A 20,153-nucleotide genomic window follows, 5' to 3' on the forward strand; every position below is an offset into this window, starting at 1 on the left:
AGTCAAACTGATACATTTGCTTGGCATATCAGAATCATAAATGACTGAAAGTCAAACTGATACATTTGCTTGGCATATCAGAAACACAACTGACTGAAAGTCAAACTGATACATTTGCTTGGCATATCAGAAACACAACTGACTGAAAGTCAAACTGATACATTTGCTTGGCATATCAAAAACACAACTGACTGAAAGTCAAAATGATACATTTGCTTGGCATATCAGAAACACAAATGACTGAAAGTTAAACTGATAATTTTCTCGACATTAATGGATATGATGCACCTGTTCAACGAGACAGGAAGGCAGGAGGGATTCCTAGCATGTGTCAGCAATGGTACAGTTTACAGAAGAAGGATAGATCTTGAATCCCAAAAAGTTGAATAAATATGGATTCATACTACACAGGGGGCCCCAGAAAAAAAAGCCAAACCCTATATGGATTCAGGCTACCCAGGGGGCACCAGAAAAAAAGCCAAACCCTATCTAGTGGGTTTCGTGTATAGGCATCCATCATCAAATGTTGACTCACTGCTGGGAATGAAGATGTTGAATTTTCGATAGAAAAAGTAATAAATTAAGAGAAAGAATTTTACATATTAGATGACATAAATAGGGACCTCCTAAATGAACAAATAAAGAAACATTGGTTGAATTTTGTTGACCCTATAGAGATTTCACATTTGTTGAATGTTTCCAATACAAAAACACTTATAGACCATATATACACAAATACTGAAGAAAATGTTTTCAGAATTACTGTTCCAAAGCGATCATTTTACAATTTTTCTCAAAAGAAAAGATAACAGTGTTTATAAATCTATTACATACAGGTCTTTTAAAACTGTCAGTAATGAAAATTTCTTTAACTCATTTAGAGCAAATACAGTGGGATACTATAAAAAAATTTTTTTTATGATAATGAAGATATTTTAAGCACTTGGTCTCATTTGTTTTTAGAAGTTGGCAATTAACATTCACATGTAAAGTATGATCATCTACTTATCTGGGTCACCACAGAAATTTAAAAACTATGAAAAGATGAGACCACATGAAATCTGTTGGTAAATGAAGATGAATACAAAATCCGGAGAAATAAAATAAACAAGATGATCAACCAAACAAAGATAAACCACTACCAAAAACTTTCTTGAAAAGAAAAAAATCCCCAAAAATATCTTACATTTTTTTTAAAAAGGAATTTGGTGCAGGAAAGTATACAGGTGGGACAGATATATCATCCCTAATTAATGATGGTAACCATGTTTGTGATCCATATGACATTGCAAATATTTTCAATGAATTCTTTCTAAACACTGCCTCCAAGATTGCAGAAAAAACGTTAGACTCTGCTCAATCAGAACTAAAAGGTTTTTGTTCCACAAAACTTCCAAATGATACTAAATCTGAAATCGAGGGTGACTTGATCTACAGGATGACTTGACATGATAGGTCCAAGACTGGCACCAAGTGGCCGAGTGGTCTAAAGCGCTCTTCATTAAAGATCAATGCCCTTCTCATTTCTGTCTGCATGGGTTTGAGTCTCGGATTCGGCTAATGTGGATATGTGAGAAGGCTTGCCAGTAGCTTCTTGTGGGTCAATGGTTCTTTCCGGGGTTTTCATGGGTTCTTCCTCCACCATTAATACTGGCTGCCATGTATAGCCTATCGTGTGCTGAAAAATGGCATTAAACCCTACAACAACAACAACAACAAGGTCCAAGACTTCTTAAGGCAGCTGCATCAACCATTGCTGATAGTATTACTTTTCTGTGTAATGACAGTTTGAGAACAAGTCAATTAACCCAGTATTGGAAAACTGCCAAAGTAACACAACTGCATAAAGCGGGACCCAAAGATGTAAATAACTAAAGACCAATATGAATTCTTCCATCCAAATTACTGAAAAAGTATGTACACCATTCTTTATGATCTATATCAATGATCACAATCTACTTATTGAAAATCAGTCTGGATTTTGAAATGATCATTCTAGTGAAACTGCACTTGCCTCAATGACTGACAAGTGGTGGAAAGCCTTAGATGATGGAAAGTTATTGTAATAATTGATTTTCAAAAGGCTTTTGACTTGGTAGATCATGAAATTCTTCTTGTAAAGTTAAAAATCTATCAATGTAGTGAAGATACTCTTGTGTGGTTCACCTTCTACTTGAGTTATGTCGAAACAGGTAACATTTAACAGACACCTATCTGAAATTAAAATGATAAATTGTTGAGTTACAGAAGGTTCTGTCATGGGGCACTTGTTATTTTTTCTGTTCGTAACTGACCTACACCTAAAATTAGGAGATAGTCTCATCAGCTGGCATGTATACTGATGAATCTACTTTGGTGCTTAAGACAACCAAGCCGAAGTTGAAAAACCCCACTTCAGACTGCTCTCAACAGACTTCAAATATGGTGCAAGGAAACTGGTATGATCCTCAATGCAAACAAAACAAATGTCTTTTTGATAACTACATGGCTGAGGAGAGCAAGATTGCAAACTGATATACTGCATGTTCTCAGTGATACCACGATCTCATTTTTGTAACTCATTGAGTCATCCTCAGAAAATAAAGTCATTAATATTATTAATATTAGTAGTAGTAGTAGTAGTAGTACTAGTAGCAGTAGTATAATGAAGGGTGTTTTAACAAAGGAGAGCTGTACATGTAGGCCAATTCCTGTTTTGGCAAGTAACACCAGTAACAGGCCATTATTAGATGAAGGTTAATTACATCAATTTGCATGAGAGAATAGCAAACATCTTAGTGCAGTTTTTTTTCCAGATTGATGATATTTTTTTTTAGCTGTTTATTCTAAGTGTTTTATTTTACACTTTTGATAGGTTGCCATGTTCATTTGTGACATATGCCCTATTGGGGTCATATACAGCCCAATCAGAGCTGGGGGATTATGACACGGAGGAGTTCGGGACAGGGGTTGGTTACCTCAAGGAGATCAAATTTGCACCACATCAGGATCGTGACCTTCTTCAGCAAATTGCAGACCTACACAAACAACACAAGTAAGACATGCATTGTTTTTAATTACTTGAAGTACACGTCATACAGGTCATGTAGGCATTCAGTGTGATTACTTCAGCTGTAAGTATCAATTTTGACAATGTGATGAACATAACTTTAAATGGTGTTTATTTGCTTAATTTGCTCCTTGTCAATCAATATCCTTTGGAAGAACTTTATATCAATGTCCAGAGAAATATGTTTGTAAATATCGGTATTAAAAAAGTATATGTGCATTTTTGGACTAGATTAACCATGAGATGTGTGATCCAGTATAAAGCAGATTGCATGCTGTGATTTCGCGATGAAAGTGCCATGTATTGGCACAAAGTTGTATTATCCTGCACTGACCTATTAGTTTATAGCTGTATGGCATTGTAAAAGTACGTAGTGAAAGTGCCATGTATTGGCACAAAGTTGTATTATCCTGCACTGACCTATTAGTTTATAGCTGTATGGCATTGTAAAGTACGTAGTGAAAGTGCCATGTATTGGCACAAAGTTGTATTATCCTGCACTGACCTATTAGTTTATAGCTGTAAAAGTACGTAGTGAAAGTTTTGTGATGACATCTAAAGTGCAGAGCAATCGGGGATGAATAGACATTCATTAAACTTATTTTAGTATTAAATTTAAGAACAACAGTTGTTTTATCTAATTAATAAAAGTTTACAAACATTAAATCTTGTTATAAGCCTTATCGTTTCCACACTTATTGTACTGCAATTCTCGACTGCTTTTATTATGTAGGTAATACACTTGATAATATTGGCATTATCATTTTTAAATGAAAAGTAAATTTCAGGTCAGTTAGCACTTTAATTGAAAAAAGACATGAATATCAGTAAACATCAGGGAATCGGTATAGTATGCCGGCGATTTTTACTGCACAGATATTACAATTGTGGAGTATCTTACATAAGTGTCTGCTTAATAGGAAACATGATATTGTAATTGTCTAAGGAGTTATACATTTCTATCCAATTAAACATTATGTTTTGTTAGTACATAGCTCAACTTTGACTGCTGTGTTATTCAGTTACTTCTTCTTATGTTATTTGGTGACTTTGCACTGTGTTATGTTATTTGTTGACCTTGCCATATGATGTTTCATGATATTTCATTGTGTGACTTTTCAGTTACAGTATGACATTAACAGGGTAGGAAATACTGATATTATGTAATAATGTAAATAATAGTTTAACCTGCTTAAGAAACACACGATTTTGACGGTAAACAGCTGGTAAACACATTTTTATATAATGGTGTTTATTCTAGAAATTGAAAACGTGGGGTCCTGCAAGGTCAAAAGTGCAGTCTTTCAGAATAAATAGGGGTCACAATGGCCATACCAGTTTTTTCAAGAATATCTACACATTATTATCAGTCTCCCATACCTCTGATTTCTGTACCTGGATCTGAATTCCTCATGCTTGAGTAATCTCCGATTGTCCATACCCAGATATGAATTCCTCATGCTTGAGTAATCTCTGATTGTCCATACCCAAATCTGAATTCCTCATGCTTGAGTAATCTCTGATTGTCCATACCCGGATCTGAATTCCTCATGCTTGAGTAATCTCTGATTGTCCATACCCGGATCTGAATTCCTCATGCTTGAGTAATCTCTGATTGTCCATACCCGGATCTGAATTCCTCATGCTTGAGTAATCTCTGATTGTCCATACCCGGATCTGAATTCCTCATGCTTGAGTAATCTCTGATTGTCCATACCCGGATCTGAATTCCTCATGCTTGAGTAATCTCTGATTGTCCATACCCGGATCTGAATTCCTCATGCTTGGGTAATCTCTGCTGTGTACAAATTTTACAACAGGCTTCAAAATGTCATGTTTACTTTTGATACAGGGGTCAAACGCCAGAGGAAGCTGAACTTCATTACCTGGAAAATGCCAAGAAAATGTCTATGTATGGAGTGGAGTTGCATGCAGCCAAGGTAGCATTCTTCAGATGAAGCTTATTATTGAATAATAGAGGTCTACTAATTGGTTAAATTATAAGGCAGTAGTTAAACCGAACCATGTAAAAACTTCATTTATGATAGCTGACTGGTAAAGTGTCAGACAAATAAAGAGGGTCCTGAGTTTGCTAACCACTCATGCCAGTCCACATAGATTGCCTTTGTGTGCCCTTGAGATCCTTGATTAAGACACTTAACTCCCTTTTCCTCAGCATGATATATCAGGGTTGTTAAGGGGCTAATATCAGGGTTGTTAAGGGGCTAATATCAGGGTTGTTAAGGGCTACTCTTGATGTAGATAGAAAGTACAAAATATTGCCAATAACATAATGTAGTGTGTCAGTTAATCAGATTTTATTTGTGAGATATGTTAGCAAAAATTTAAGTTTTGGAAATGTTAATAATCCCACACAACAGTGTTATTAACAAATATAGTAAATAAAGAATGGGAATTCATGTTTTATAGATAAACTAATTTATAAGGTTCTGTTCAGTAAGCTCCAAGAATCTATTTTGTTTCACAACAAAAACACAGTATAAACGATTGTTACATTTAAAAATGTATCTATATTCTCTTAACCCTTTACCTCATAGTGACAAAGTGCAGCATGCTATAAATAGAACACCTGTTACCTAGTCGACAGCATACGCATAGGCCTGCCTGTGAACTGTAAAGCAATGTAGTGTATGTTACGTTTAACAGGAATTTTAACCGTTTTACATTTTTGGTACACATCTATTATATGTGGAAAAATTTAAGAGTAACGTCCTATTGTTATAGCTGTGTAATTATTTTTCATGGAAGAATTTTTTATGTGCTTTAAAATCTTGAGAGAACTCGTTCACCGTCATGTCAATGAGGCCGCATGACCAACCATAGCTGCCATTTCCCATACTCGAAATTTACATGCTTTTCGTCTGCGTCTACATCACTAAGTCATCTGAATTTGATAATTTATAAAAACTAATTGCTGCCTACATCAATATCAGAGCCATTACCTAAGCTATTGAATCTTTCATAGTTGTGATTCTAATTGTGAAAACTTTGTAAGTACTGAATGAAATCCACGACCGCCATTTTGGAGAGTGGAGATTACGACCCAGTTACTTTAAATAGCAGATATCGACCAGTGCATAAAAGCGACCACATGATCTGATGTAACTGTCATTCGCAGAAATGAATGTAGTATCTAATAGGGGGGTTTTCCCCAAAGGTGGCGCTATGAAAACCAGCTCAAAATGGCTGATGTTTACAGCAGGCTTCAAAAGGCGCTTCCATGCAAATGGAGTAGAGGCATCCAAAGACGCTTCCATGCGAATGGAGTAGAGGCGTCCAAAGATGCTTTCATGCGAATGGAGTAGAGGCGTCCAGAGACGCTTGTATGAGGTAAAGGGTTAAGATGCTGTCAAGAGATGCACTTCTTAAAAAAACCATTGAAGTCAAGTTATAGCCAAATTAAATTCAAACTTTCAAACAGATATCGTAACTTAGAGTCACTTTCAGTCAAACCACCATTATTTCACATAACTGTAGTGGACTCAGCAATGTCACTGATATTGACAGTTACTGCTTTCACAGGTGAAGAACTTACAGATATGCCAACATTCTTTGTGTTGGTGATGAAATGGAGGAGAAATTATCCTTTGTACAAGAGCAACAAAAAATTTTTTTCCAATGATGCAGAATTATGTTCAGGGTAGATTTATTTAAACAGGTTTGTGACAAGTAGTTTGTTTTAATTTAAAAGCCTAAGGCCATGGACCCAGAAAAATCAGTGTGGGACTAAACAGTTTTCCACAAGTAAAAGTCTGTGAGACTTGAAGAATGTACAAACTGCAATTTGATGTGTTCTGCATACCTGAATTTGATTTAGATGTAAAAGTCTTGAGCGAAGATATTTCAAACATAAAAAGATTGTTGTTGTTGTCGTTATATGGTTTAACTTCATTTCTTAGCACAAGATAGGCTGTACGTGGTGGCCAGTGTCAATGGTGGATGAAGAACCTGGGAAAACCCCGGAAAGAACCACCGACCCATGAGAAGCTACTGGCAAGCTTTCTCACATACCCACAATTGCCGAGCCCTAGATTTAAACCCTACAAAGACTGTAGCTCAGAGTCATAATCCATGGATCACAGATTCACTACTCATCCAGGCAAGCCCAATCTGTCTGCCTTTGTTTGCCCTTGTGAAAGGCATTTGTTTACCATTTCCTTGGTATGATATAATCAAATAAAATCCTGGAAGTGCCATTAGAAAACAACCAACCAACAGCAAATATTTACCCTTCTTAGTAATTTATTCATCAGCATGATTTCACTTTTCGGCGATTCATTTGGATATCTTTTTTTTATCACATCAAAGTAAGGTGAACAAGAATTACATCTTTGTATATGATTTTGTTAAAAATGTAGCTTGTTATAACAGCAATGGTATTTTTTAGTCTGTGTGAATAGGTATATCATTAAAAGGAATCCTTGATCAACACATAAAATGGAGGACTATTTTTTTCCTAACAGGATGCAGAGGGGAAGGATATCAGTATAGGGGTGTGTGCAAGTGGTATCCAGGTATACCAGGACAAGATGCAGATCAACCGATTTGTTTGGCCTAAAGTTCTTAAAATCTCCTATAGACGGAATAAATTTTACATCAAAATTAGACCAGGAGAGGTAGGTAGAAACAATATATTGAATTTTTGGCTCTTTATGATGTACATGAAACTGAGATAAACTTAAATCCAGACTTGGGGATCATAAAACCTTATTAAGTTTTAGATTATGTGTCAACTGTAAGACAGCTTGACTTTTGGAAGATCACTTTTGAGTGGTCAAGAATAAATCCAAGTCTCTGACTTTTGTATTTCCAGGTAAGATTTGCCTTATACATGTGCAGATGAAGGTCAAGGTTGATGCTGTCCAGTCTATTTATAGGCTCTGAGTGTCTGTGCAATATATAATGGTGTTTATATATTCATGCTGTGTGCAGTTAAACACAAATTTTATTGGAAAAAAATGTCAGGTCATTTACCAGTTTGATTTGAACAAAATGAATTTTATAGGGGCTGAAATATTCATTTATTGTCAGGATGGAGAAAATTATGCAACCCTAGGAATGAATAACTAGTTAAAGTGATATCGTTCTGCTATGTTCATTTATTTTTGTCTCTCTGTCCGCCTTGTGACAAATTTGCCGTTAGGAATCATCAGACAGCCTTTAAACATGCCCAAGAAACTAAAATTTCTGTCATATTTAGCATTGTCTCTCTGTCCGCCTTGTGACAAATTTGCCGTTAGGAATCATCAGACAGCCTTTAAACATGCCCAAGAAACTAAAATTTCTGTCATATTTAGCATTGTCTCTCTGTCCGCCTTGTGACAAATTTGCCGTTAGGAATCATCAGACAGCCTTTAAACATGCCCAAGAAACTAAAATTTCTGTCATATTTAGCATTGTCTCTCTGTCCGCCTTGTGACAAATTTGCCGTTAGGAATCATCAGACAGCCTTTAAACTAAAATAAGCTCTAATTTACCTTCAGGTTAAACAACCATTATCATGGTGTGATATGAATTTAGCTTACTGGCTGACTCTCTGCATTTAGAGAGTATGCATGTCAGAGTACCAAACTAATTACTGATGATATATTTTTGTCATGATAGGTCATTATACATTATTCAATCACTGTCTGTCATACTAGGTCATTATAGATTATTCAGTCACTGTCGTGATAGGTCATTATAGATTATTCAGTCACTGTCATGCTAGATCATTATGGAGTATTCAGTGACTGTCTGTCTTGATTGGTCATTATTTATTATTCAGTCGCTGTTTGTAATGCTAGTTCATTATATATCATTCAGTCACTGTCTTTCATGTTAGGTCATTATAGATTTATTTGGTTACTATCGTGATAGGTCATTATAAATTATTGAGTCACTGTCATGATTTGTCATTATAGATCATTCAAAGTCTTGATAGGTCATTATTGGTTATTTGGTCACTGTCATGATTTGTCATTATAGATTTTTCAGTCACTGTTGGTCATTATAGATCTTTCAGTCACTGTCATGACTGGCCATCATACATTTAGTCACTGTCTGTCATGATTGGCCATTATAGATTTTTCAGTCACTGTCTCATGATAGATCATTATTGATTATTCACTTTCTGTCATGATTGGTCATTGTAGATTATTCGGTCACTTTGTCCTGATTGTTCACTGTAGATTATTCAGTTACTGTCTCATGATAGGTCATTATAGATTATTTGGTCACTGCCATTCATGATAGGTCGTTATAGATTATTTGGTCACTGTCTGTCATATTTCATTGCAGATTATTCAGTCACTGTCTGTCGTAGTTCATTGTAGATTATTCAGTCACTGTTATGATTGGTCATTATAGATTATTCAGTCACTGTCTGTCATTGTAGATTATTCTGTTGCTGTTGGATTATTATAGATTATCAGTCACTGTCTGTCATAGTTCATTGTAGATTATTCAGTCACTGCCTCCCCTGATATGCTCAGATTTGTATCCACATGTGGTGCATACTCAATAGATTTGTCTTTACACATCATTACTGAAGGTGGGTGGGTACTTACTGAACCATGATATTATTTCTGGTTATTAAATGCCTATATTTAATTTTGATCGAACTAGTGTAAAGTTTTTGGAAAAGAAAACACATCAGCCGGATACTTGCAGAAACCTTTTAATCATGATACATTTTGTTCCCAAGTTAGATACAAGTTTGTCACATCAGTTATTGTTATTTTTAATTGCCACCTCATGCATTGAAATGCGATGTGACTCCATGCAAAAAAGGATACACACATGGCACTGGCAATATGCTTTATATTTCAGTTTGAACGATTCGAGAGTTTAATTGGTTTTCGTCTAGTAAATGTGAAGATGTCAAAAAGACTTTGGAAAATTGCAGTGGAGCATCATTCATTCTTTAGGTAAGCAGTGCTGGTCATATGTCACTATCAAAATGTAAAAGTAGGATCTTTTTAATGTAACAATTATTTTATCATGAAAAATTTGAATCATAATCATTGTTGCGAATTCTCCATGGATTTATTTAACCCCAGAGTCATTTTTGAGATTGGCCAAAATTTAAGGATAAGCTATTGATCCACAAAGACAAGAACAATATAATCATTCATCAATAATGTATACAGCTTAATTTCTGGCCAAAAAAGACTGATTATATTTATTAACCATTCACCAAGTAGTTTACTACTCAAACGATGTTTTGCATTCATCTTTGTGAGAAAACAAAAGAAGCTGAATGATGAATGTGGAAATTGTCATGGTTTAAAAAAATGAGTATTTTATTGAAAAACATGGAATCTAGAGTGACAGAAATTGTCAGACATGAATAAATTTTCCTTCATATTGTTTAGTGTAGAAATGAAGACAGGTTTAGATGAACTGGTATTGGTTAAACTAGGCACAACTTTTGTCAAGGATGACTTACTGGGATAGGCATTATGCAGTTTGTGTACAGTGCTAATAAATTAGAGCAATCATGGCTCAGTTGCTCTTAAAGATTGTGTCAGATCAACGAAACATGTCACTTATACAAAATAAATGCTCACACTACAGTATTGACAAGTGTTTAAACAGTTTATTGATGAACCTAAACCATTTGGAGAACTTACTATTACACCGCAGCAGCAACTGTCACATATTGTTATTATAATAGCAAATACTGAAGTATATAATTCTGGGTCAATTTTAGGGGTTTTAAATTGCAGGATTTTTGGGGGAGTAGCCTTCCCTGGCCCTCTTCTAGGGTGTTGCCCTGGACCTATAAGGGGAATTGTGTGGTCCCTCAGCATAAATGTTAACTCTTATATTCAGGAGGCCTCAAGTGGCCGAGTGGTCAAAAGTGCTGTCCGTTACGGATCACTGCCATCTCACCTCTGTCTGCGTAGGTTCGAGTCTCAGATTCGGTCAATGTGGGTATGTGAGAAAGCTTGCCAGTAGCTTCTCATGGGTCGGTGGTTCTTTCTGGAGATTTCCTGGGTTCTTTGTCCACCATTAATACTGGCCACCATGTATAGCCTATCGTGTGCTCAAAAATGGCGTTAAACCCTACAACAACAGCACAACAAGTTTTACATTCATAAATGCTGTTCACAGTCCTGCATAATGTCCATCAGGAGACATACTGAAATGTAGGTTTCTTCTTCAAATACATTACCCAATCATAATACCATAGGAGAACTAATACTACCTTGCAAATCCAGCCCTCCCAGGCTAAAAGTTTTTTGCTTAAAAGCTAAATGTTACATGTCCACCTAGGTGGCAGTTAGAGTGCTCTTCCTTTGTTACTGAGATTACTGGTAATTTTGCACTCGTGCCAAGTAACACACACTACAGACAGAAGCCTTGCAATCCATGGAGAAACATTTTGGAAGTTTTCTACCTTAAAGCAAGTTGGATGAGTGTTCTCATGGAAGGGATGTATACTCCATCTGTATATTATCAACTTTACTTTCTTGAACGACAATGGTTCTAGCTTTTCACTTTAACAACCTTACACACTTAGGTGCCCTTGGTAATTGCAGTTGCTTCCCCACTTATTTGCTATAGCTGTATTTAAATGGGTACAGGTCTGTTGTGTGATAGAGAAAACTTGTGTAATACTGCTGTATAATTTTCACCATGGTCGGATACATAGTAATGATAACCCAGGAATTTTCTGCCAACACCTAATTCCAGAAACAGTTATGTAATTGAGTCATAACTGAACTGATTGCAAGTTAAATGTATTGATTTCTGACCAGAATAAACAGAGGTTGCAGTAAGAATCATTTAGGTGCTTTTCATAAGCATATTTGTTGAGCCAATCCAAACACTCAGTGGATTAGATTCGAGCTGTAGATTGATTGTTTCACAGACATCTCAGTATTGGCATCCTTTCTTATATAGAAATTTGAAAACCCGTCTATCATCACTAGAAGCCAACATGATGGTGTCAAAGCATAGCCTCTCACCAAATTTCCTAGCAAACTTAGATGCTATTATTTCAAGTCAAAAACTGCAGAAAATCGATATGAAAATTATTTATTTTCTCAGAACTTCCAGGTTTTACATCATTTTGTCTTTAATGTGCTGAAAGACGATATAAAACAGCAGCCTTGATGAAATTTTACTCTGTGCTCTCAATTTTTATTGCTTGTCGCATGAGTACACAAATTTTGCAACACAATCATCATGACATCATCAATTCAGTCGTCATGTGATATCATTAATAAAATGTTCCAAATGTTGCAGAAAAAATAAAAATATTAAATGAAAGTCATATACTGTTTGTAATAAAAAAAGAAAAAAAATGAAAGAAAACAAACTTCTCTGTATATTTATCCCGAGAACAACTACACGGGTTTTGTTGTGTCATGTGACTAACACATTGACATTTGCTCTGTGCTTGATGAATCTGACTGTCCAGGAGTTTGCTATTAATATCAAATGACTACGGGCTTCAGAAGTCATAGTCTGAGTTTGTATAGTCATGTGGCTAGTAATGCATCTACATGATAATGGCAAGGGTCACAGTCAAAGCACAATGTACTTCTCCCATGGAGAGAAATCTTGCCAGTAGCTTCCTGTGGTTCGGTGGTTCAGAGGGCTGAAAGTGTTGTTAAAAAAACAAAAAAAACAACTTGCCCTGGATTGTAAGTTTGGGAAGACATGACTTTCCATACCTTTAAATTGATTGTTAGAAAAACCTGATGATTACAGTCTAATTGGGGGCCCCGAGTGGCCGAGTGGTCTAAAGCACTCAACATCGCAGATCATTGCCATCTCACCTCTGTCTGCGTGAGTTCGAGTCATAGGCTCGGCTAATGTTGGTACGTGAGAAAGCCTGCCAGTAGCTTCTCGTGGGTCGGTGGTTCTTCCCGGGATTTTCCAGGGTTCTTCCTCCACCAATTATACTGGCCGCCGTGTATAGCCTATCTTGTGCTGAAAAATGGCGTTAAACCCTACAACAACAAGTCTAAATATATTTAGCAGACACCTCTGGGAAATAGAATTAAAATAGGAGTAATGACAACGATTAGTTGTTTGATACAGGTTCTTATTTTGTTATTATTTTCTTCTAAGGTTCGTTTTTGGTGACCATGAGAGTGGCAGTTTATACAAATAAGTACTTAATAGAGGTGATGTTCATGAGAGGTTTTAATGTGCACAGTTCAAGTATAACTTTGCCTCAGTATAATGCTTGTACCTCAGTAAAATGTGGATTATAGAGATACAACATGTCCCCAGCTATTTCTATTTTTTTGCTATGAATTTTTAAGCTACCTGAGTAATCAGTTATCCTGAGAAACCTATATCTTGCCTTTGGGTAGGATTACTGCATTTTGTCTAAAATATTTTTCATACTGACTTCTGATTTTGTATAGGTTCAGAGAGCCAGAGACCCCAAAGAAAAGTGGTCTATTTCCACGATTTGGTTCTCGATTCCGCTACTCGGGGAGGACACAGTTCCAGGCTCGTCAGGCTGTGTCAGAAGTTGACCGTCCATCACCATATTTTGACCGTGTTCACAGCAAACGAGCGACATACCATGGTGTTCCAAGCAAGAGGACTCTACAAGATGGTATGTATCTCCAGCGATGCATGCTGTTTTATTTTTCTTTCTCCCCATTACTGTGAGTTCACATTTGATTTTGCTGCGTGCCAAATTTGGTGGAGTTGTCGGGTACCAAATTGGGTGGAGTTGTCAGATATCAGATTAGATGGATTTTTTAGCTACTGCAAACCACGAATGTAGAGATGTAAAAAGAATAAAGGAAAAAGTAGGACCACATCTTTCTTTGTGTCATATCCTGACAAAAGATGTCAGTTTATGCAAAATAACTGAAAATGCTAGACTTGGAACTATATGAATGGACTGTTTTGGCTGATGTCTTAATGTAGGTTTGCAGAAAATGAAGTGTTTCACTGGCGATGGATAGTTACTTTGATTTTGCATCTGTTTCACCATTCAGTTGAAGAAAGTTTAATTCAGGAAATATCAAAATATTTTTTCTTTCCCTCAGTTTTTTTAATGTAATTTTTTTAAAAATGATGAGGCTATTATTTTAGATTAATTAATAATTAATTAATAACAAAGTGTGATTAAGAAAACATGCAAAATTCATTAAATGGAGAACTTGAGAAGATTAAGCATAATTCAGCATGCCAGCATTATTCAGTCTCCTGGATTAAGACATTTAGTCCTGGATTATTTAGTTCTGTAGAATATAGTTTACATTGTCCTCAGACTGTGTGCAATTCCTCTATTTGGTACAGTTACTGAACTGTCTTTCCCATTTCCACCATTCAATATTTTACCACTCCACTGGCCTAAGTGGTTAGAGCATCTGCCTCAGATGCAGGAGGTCATGGGTTTGAACCCTGGCTGAATCATACCAAAGTCTTATAAAAATGGTACTAGCAGATGCTTTGTGTGTCACTCAGCATTAAGATGTTAGTGTTAGCACTGGTTGGCATGGTGTCAGGATAACTTAACCGGGTGGGACAGTTTTGGACACTACTATCAACTGCTACTCTCATCAGTAGTTCAAAATCTTCTAATTTCTGATGCTTATTCTTCTGTCATCAGACAGCATAGAGTCACAAAGTTTCGGATGATAATTGGACTGACATCAATCTTGAATTTCTACATTGGGCCTTTTACTGGACTTTTAACAAGCAGTCCAGAGTCCTTTAGTCCTTTTATGAACTTTCTGATAGCCATAAAATCTTGCATCAGAGTTACTTACTGGACAGACATCATCAGACACAAGGGAGATGTTCATGATGAATATTCGGGTATTTTAAAGCTACTAACAACATCCTGCTGGTGTGGGCTGGATATTAATCAATGTTACAAGCAATATCGTATGATATTAATCAATGTTACAAGCAATATCGTATGATATTAATCAATGTTACAAGCAATATCGTATGATATTAATCAATGTTACAAGCAATATCGTATGAAATAAGTGGATAGAACCAGGTCAAGGGCCATAGGTTGTACATGCCTGATTTACGTGCATGAAAAATTTCAGCTAATTAGCTAATTTCAGGTTTGACAATATTTTTAACTTTTCAACCACAAACAATATAGAGAAAGCTAACCTGAAGCTTTCATCCTCATGCAAAGGACTTCATAAGTAGACTGGTTTAGATCTCTACTGACTGTTAACATCGCTCAATGTAATGGTGAGTGATGTTAACAGATTATCCCAGATATGCTGCAAGTTGTAACGGTCCCTGTTCATCGTTGGTTTGTTCAACAACAGATGTAGATCGATTCCTTAACCTCCTGCTCAAACCAGGCTTGTTCTTGATCAAGTATTTTTACTGAGTTCCAAGCTACAGTATGGCTAGAGCAAACATTGTGGATATGCTGTGATACTTTCTCTGTATTGTTTGTGTATGTGGTTGAAATCTTAAAAATGTTGTCAAATATGAATAATATTACTACACAGTTAAGCTTTCACCAGAGTAGCTAATTTAGTCTCAAAATGTTTCTAAGATTGGCTTCTTTAACATTGACTTCAGGGTCACTGTCGTATAACATTTTGAATCTGGTTAAAGTTCTTTATTTGTCTTTACCCCCCAAACCCCTCAGTTGGTTTTATAATACATTCACTGAATCATTATGAAGATATGACAAATAATTCTTTGATGACGTTTGTTGCACTGCTTGACCTTGGGCAAAAGTCACTGTCAGAGAAAATGTGTGTTATAGTTTCGGTTGAAGTTGTTTGGTTAGCTTATATTTCCTGAACCCCTTGATGGATAGTGTTCATACTTGTGAAGAAGTTTTTATAAAGCTAAGAAAATTTATTAATATATGTTACATGCATGCTCACCCCTTTGACCATAGAGTCAGGGTTAGTCCCAGAAAATTTTGTATTACGGTTAATTTTACATTTGCTTATATCTCATAAAGCCCTTGATGGCTCTGAATCCTAATTAAGCTATGACTATTCATTTCTGTCACATGGTCATTTGTCCTTTAATTTCATTGCTGGGATCATGGGCCTGACATGCAGGCTCTGGCATCTTTGTTTGTAGTTCTGTTAACCAGTATGTTTAATGGAAACATTTTTTGGCAGATAAATAAAACTTTAATGTATTCTGTTACTGTTAATTTTAGTAGTTAGAGAGTCCGCTCTGGATGCGGATGGACTCATGTGTTCAAACCCTGGCCCAATCATACCAAAGACTTATAAAAATGTTACTTACAGCTGTACACCAGGTGCTCAGCATTAACAGGTTAGTGCTAGGACTAGTTAGCCTGGTGTCAGGATAACGTAACTGGGTGGGACATCATGCTACATGTCTGTGGCATGATGCTTCAGTGCTAGACATCACTTTAAACTGCCACACTGCAGACATCGTAGCAATATGACTGGAAAATTGTTAAAGCTATGTTAAAAATCCAAATCACACACACATGCATGCTGTTATTATTATCAGATCTCTTCCTTTTACTTGTAGAGGTGCTGAGGCCATTAGCTGACCCAAGGTTTGAGACCCCAAACAAGGGAAAGCCGAAGCCAGCTCCTCGAGGGTCGAAAGAGAACCTAGCAGAAAAAGAGGAGGAAACAGAACTGAACACATCAACACATTCTGATGAGACTGTAGAGAAAAGGAACAGATCAGAAAAAAAGCGTGCTGAAGATGATCGTAAGAGTCGATTAGAAAAAATGCATGCTGTCCCAACAGCCATTTCAGCAGTTATAGAGAAGGGGCAGGAGAATGCAGATGCAAGAGAGCTTGAAAACAACAACTATGGAGGACCACAAAAACATGACAGTGATGAAGAAGAGAGAGAATCTGAAGGTTCACAAGGGGATGAGAAAGAAGCTGAAAGGCCTAGAGGACATGGGAGAGAAGCTGACAGATCAAGGGGACGTCCTGTAGAGGTAAAACATACTTCAGATCATTCTGACTCGGTATATATGTTATCTTATCCATCCTCAACTGATTCTGAGTTCTCCCACAATTGGGATGACTATGATTGTGGGGAAACAAGGATCGAGACTAAGTTCTGGAAGAGAAACACTTCCATGGATGACCTATTGCAACCAGGCCCCGGAATATCTAATAGACCAATTCTCACTCCATATTATTCCAGTTCAGTTGTGTTGGAAACGCAGTCAGTTTCAGAGCATGATTTTGTTCAGTGTAGTCCTAGAATTATTGGCAGAAGAGAACAAAGTAGGTACATTAAACCTAGAAATGAGAAAATCTTAAGGAATAAAACACATTCTAGGTCAGCAAAATCAGAATCAAATGCATATAAACATGACAGTAGTGACAGCTTATCTTCCAAATCAGTAGAAACTAAATTTAGCACCCAAATTAATGAACCAAATAAAAAATTCCCCATAAATGATGGTGAAATGAAGAATTTTTTTCCTGACAAGAGGGTTCAGTTTATGCAACATTATTTTGTTGAAACAAGTACAGCTCCAGAACATGTTGTAGGAAACATTTCTAGTAGGTCACACACAGGTATTGAAAGCACAGGTCCAGGACATATAGGAAACATTTCTAGTAGCTCACTCACAGACATTGAAAACACAGCTCCAGAACATGTTGTAATAAACATTTCTAGTAGGTCACACACAGGTATTGAAAGCACAGCTCCAGGATATGTTAAAGGAAACATTTCTAGTAGCTCACACACAGGCATTGCAAAAACAAGTCCTGGACATGTGATAGGAAACATTTATAGTAGCTCACACGCAGGTATTGAAAGTACAGCTCCAGGACATGTTGTAGGAAACATTTCTAGTAGCTCACACACAGGTATTGAAAGCACAGCTCCAAGACATGTAGGAAATATTTCTGGTAGCTCACACACGGGCATTGAAAGCACAGCTCCAGGACATGTTGTAGGAAATATTTCTAGTAGTTCACACACAGGCATTGAAAGTACAGCTCATGGACATGTCGTAGGAAATATTTCTAGTAGCTCAGACAAAGGCATTGCAAAAACAACTCCTGGACATGTGATAGGCAATATTTCTAGTAGCTCGCACACAGACATTGCAAGTGATGCACAGCTGTACAGCCAGACATCAACCAAGAACACAATGCCAGGATTTGAGTTTGACAGCCATAATGACAGAACCAAGCATAACTCCATGGAACAAAACAATAATGAAAGGGGTGAAAGAGGAACTGGATCAAAAGTAGAAGGAGAGCCAAAGTATGATATGAATTTAGAAGTTTATTCAGAAGAGCCAAAAAATCCATTTCAGCAGTCCTACAGGGTGTTTAGACAAGCCAAACCTGAAAATCAGCTTTTTCCTCACGTTCATGATGCTAGCACATTGGATATCACAGAAAAGGATGGATCAAATTATTCATCTCACAGTCATAGAGAGGTATTATTGGATTATCACACTGCAGTCATGCCAAGTAAGAACAGTTTTTTGTCAAACAGTGTAAAAGCTGGGCCACCAGATACCATTGATATGACAGATTGGGAAAGCAGCATTGCTGGGCTGGGGAAGGCAGGAGATACCCTCCTTAGACCTAACAACGCAAATGTATCTTATGTTGACAGCGGATTCCATCAGTTTTCTCTAAGTGATCTGAAAGACGGTGTTGGCCCCTCAGTCAAGAATGCTTTAAGTGACATGGACAAAACCCCCATGATTACTGAATATGAAGACTTTGCAGAAGATAACCCAGCAGATTGTTTTTCTTCAGTGCCAGATGTATTAGGTGACTCGGGCTACAATGAAACAGATGTTTTTAACCAAGCTTCAGAAGAAGACGATATAGATGATGCCTACATAAGCCCTTATGATTTTAGGTGTGAGGACAAGGCAAACTCATCTCTGGCTACTATACCTGAAGACATAGAACTGTCAGAGGATTTTATATCAGATAGTGAACTAGACCTTTCAGGTCTTTCAGGAAGAGATGTACATACTGACAAGTGCCTTGACTATGAATCATCAAAAGTTTCCTATTGCAAAAATGTTCCAGGTTCTAAAGATCTTGTTAAAGACATAAGTGGTAAAGACAGAGACAGAGATCTGAAAACTTGGGTCAGTCATCAATATGATTTCAGTTATCTTGGACCTGATGTGAGCGAAGGCAGTGAGGATAGTACTGGTAGTTCACAAATGGATAATCAAACCTGCAATTCATTGTTACTGAAGTATCCTGATGGCAGTGATAACAACCTGGAAAACAGTGCTGAATTGGATTTGTCAAAAGAAAAAAGCACATCGCTTCATTCTGTCAAGTTAGCTCAGGTTCATTTGGTTGATAATGATGCTGATGATTTTGATTCTTCTTCTGAGATGTATGATATACAAAATTGCTTTAGTCATGAACTATCCTATGTAGATTCAGTATTACAAACTCGGGGAGAAACTACAGAAAGAGAAGTTTCAGTTCCATTGAAGTTTTTAGCCAAAGAATCAGATAGTGACTTAGATCATTCTTTGGCTCTTATTTCAAAACAGACAGAGTCAATCAAGGAACAGGTGCAGAGAAGACAGGAACAAAAGGCTTCAGCTTCACCATCAGTAGCTGACATTGGTATGACCTTGTCCAAGGAGACCATTGTTGATGCAGACTTGACACTGCATCCCACTTATGGAAAGGACAAGCCCCTGATTAAGTCAACACTCAAACAACAAACCAGTAACCTTCAGAAACCAAGGAGAAGGTTGCCTCCACAGAGCAAGACATTTTACAAAATACTTTCACAGGTTTCCAATGAGCATCAAATGTTAGGGTTTCCTGAAACAGATATAGAGACCAAGTTTATGCTGCAAGGCCTTGTTGAAGAAAGGGATGGAAAATATCAAGGCCATGTTGAAGAAAGGGATGGAAAATATCAAGGCCATGTTGAAGAAAGGGATGGAAAATATCAAGGACATGTTGAAGAAAGGGATGGAAAATATCAAGGCCATGTTGAAGAAAGGGATGGAAAATATCAAGGCCATTTTGAAGAAAGGGATGGAAAATATCAAGGCCATGTTGAAGAAAGGGATGGAAAATATCAAGGCCATTTTGAAGAAAGGGATGGAAAATATCAAGGCCATTTTGAAGAGAGGGATGGAAAATATCAAGCTGTTGAGCCTGA

The 20,153-nt window shown here is 36.8% G+C and overlaps 1 protein-coding gene across 4 annotated transcripts in view; it reads left to right on the forward strand.

Moving 5' to 3' along the window:
• The window catches only part of LOC149802125 (band 4.1-like protein 3), a 98,417-nt gene that overhangs the window by 33,950 nt on the left and 44,314 nt on the right, over window positions 1–20,153 (forward strand). For all 4 annotated transcript variants that reach the window (XM_089956520.1, XM_089956521.1, XM_089956522.1 and 1 more), the window contains exons 6-11: window positions 2,855–3,034; window positions 4,902–4,989; window positions 7,534–7,686; window positions 9,881–9,978; window positions 13,438–13,634; window positions 16,535–16,962. In XM_089956520.1, coding sequence (XP_089812646.1) covers window positions 2,855–3,034; window positions 4,902–4,989; window positions 7,534–7,686; window positions 9,881–9,978; window positions 13,438–13,634; window positions 16,535–16,962 — 1,144 coding nt within the window. The remainder of the gene's footprint in view (window positions 1–2,854; window positions 3,035–4,901; window positions 4,990–7,533; window positions 7,687–9,880; window positions 9,979–13,437; window positions 13,635–16,534; window positions 16,963–20,153) is intronic.

Source organism: Sinohyriopsis cumingii, chromosome 4, assembly GCF_028554795.1.
Source record: "Sinohyriopsis cumingii isolate HCF-2022 chromosome 4, ASM2855479v2, whole genome shotgun sequence".
Taxonomy (NCBI): domain Eukaryota; kingdom Metazoa; phylum Mollusca; class Bivalvia; order Unionida; family Unionidae; genus Sinohyriopsis; species Sinohyriopsis cumingii.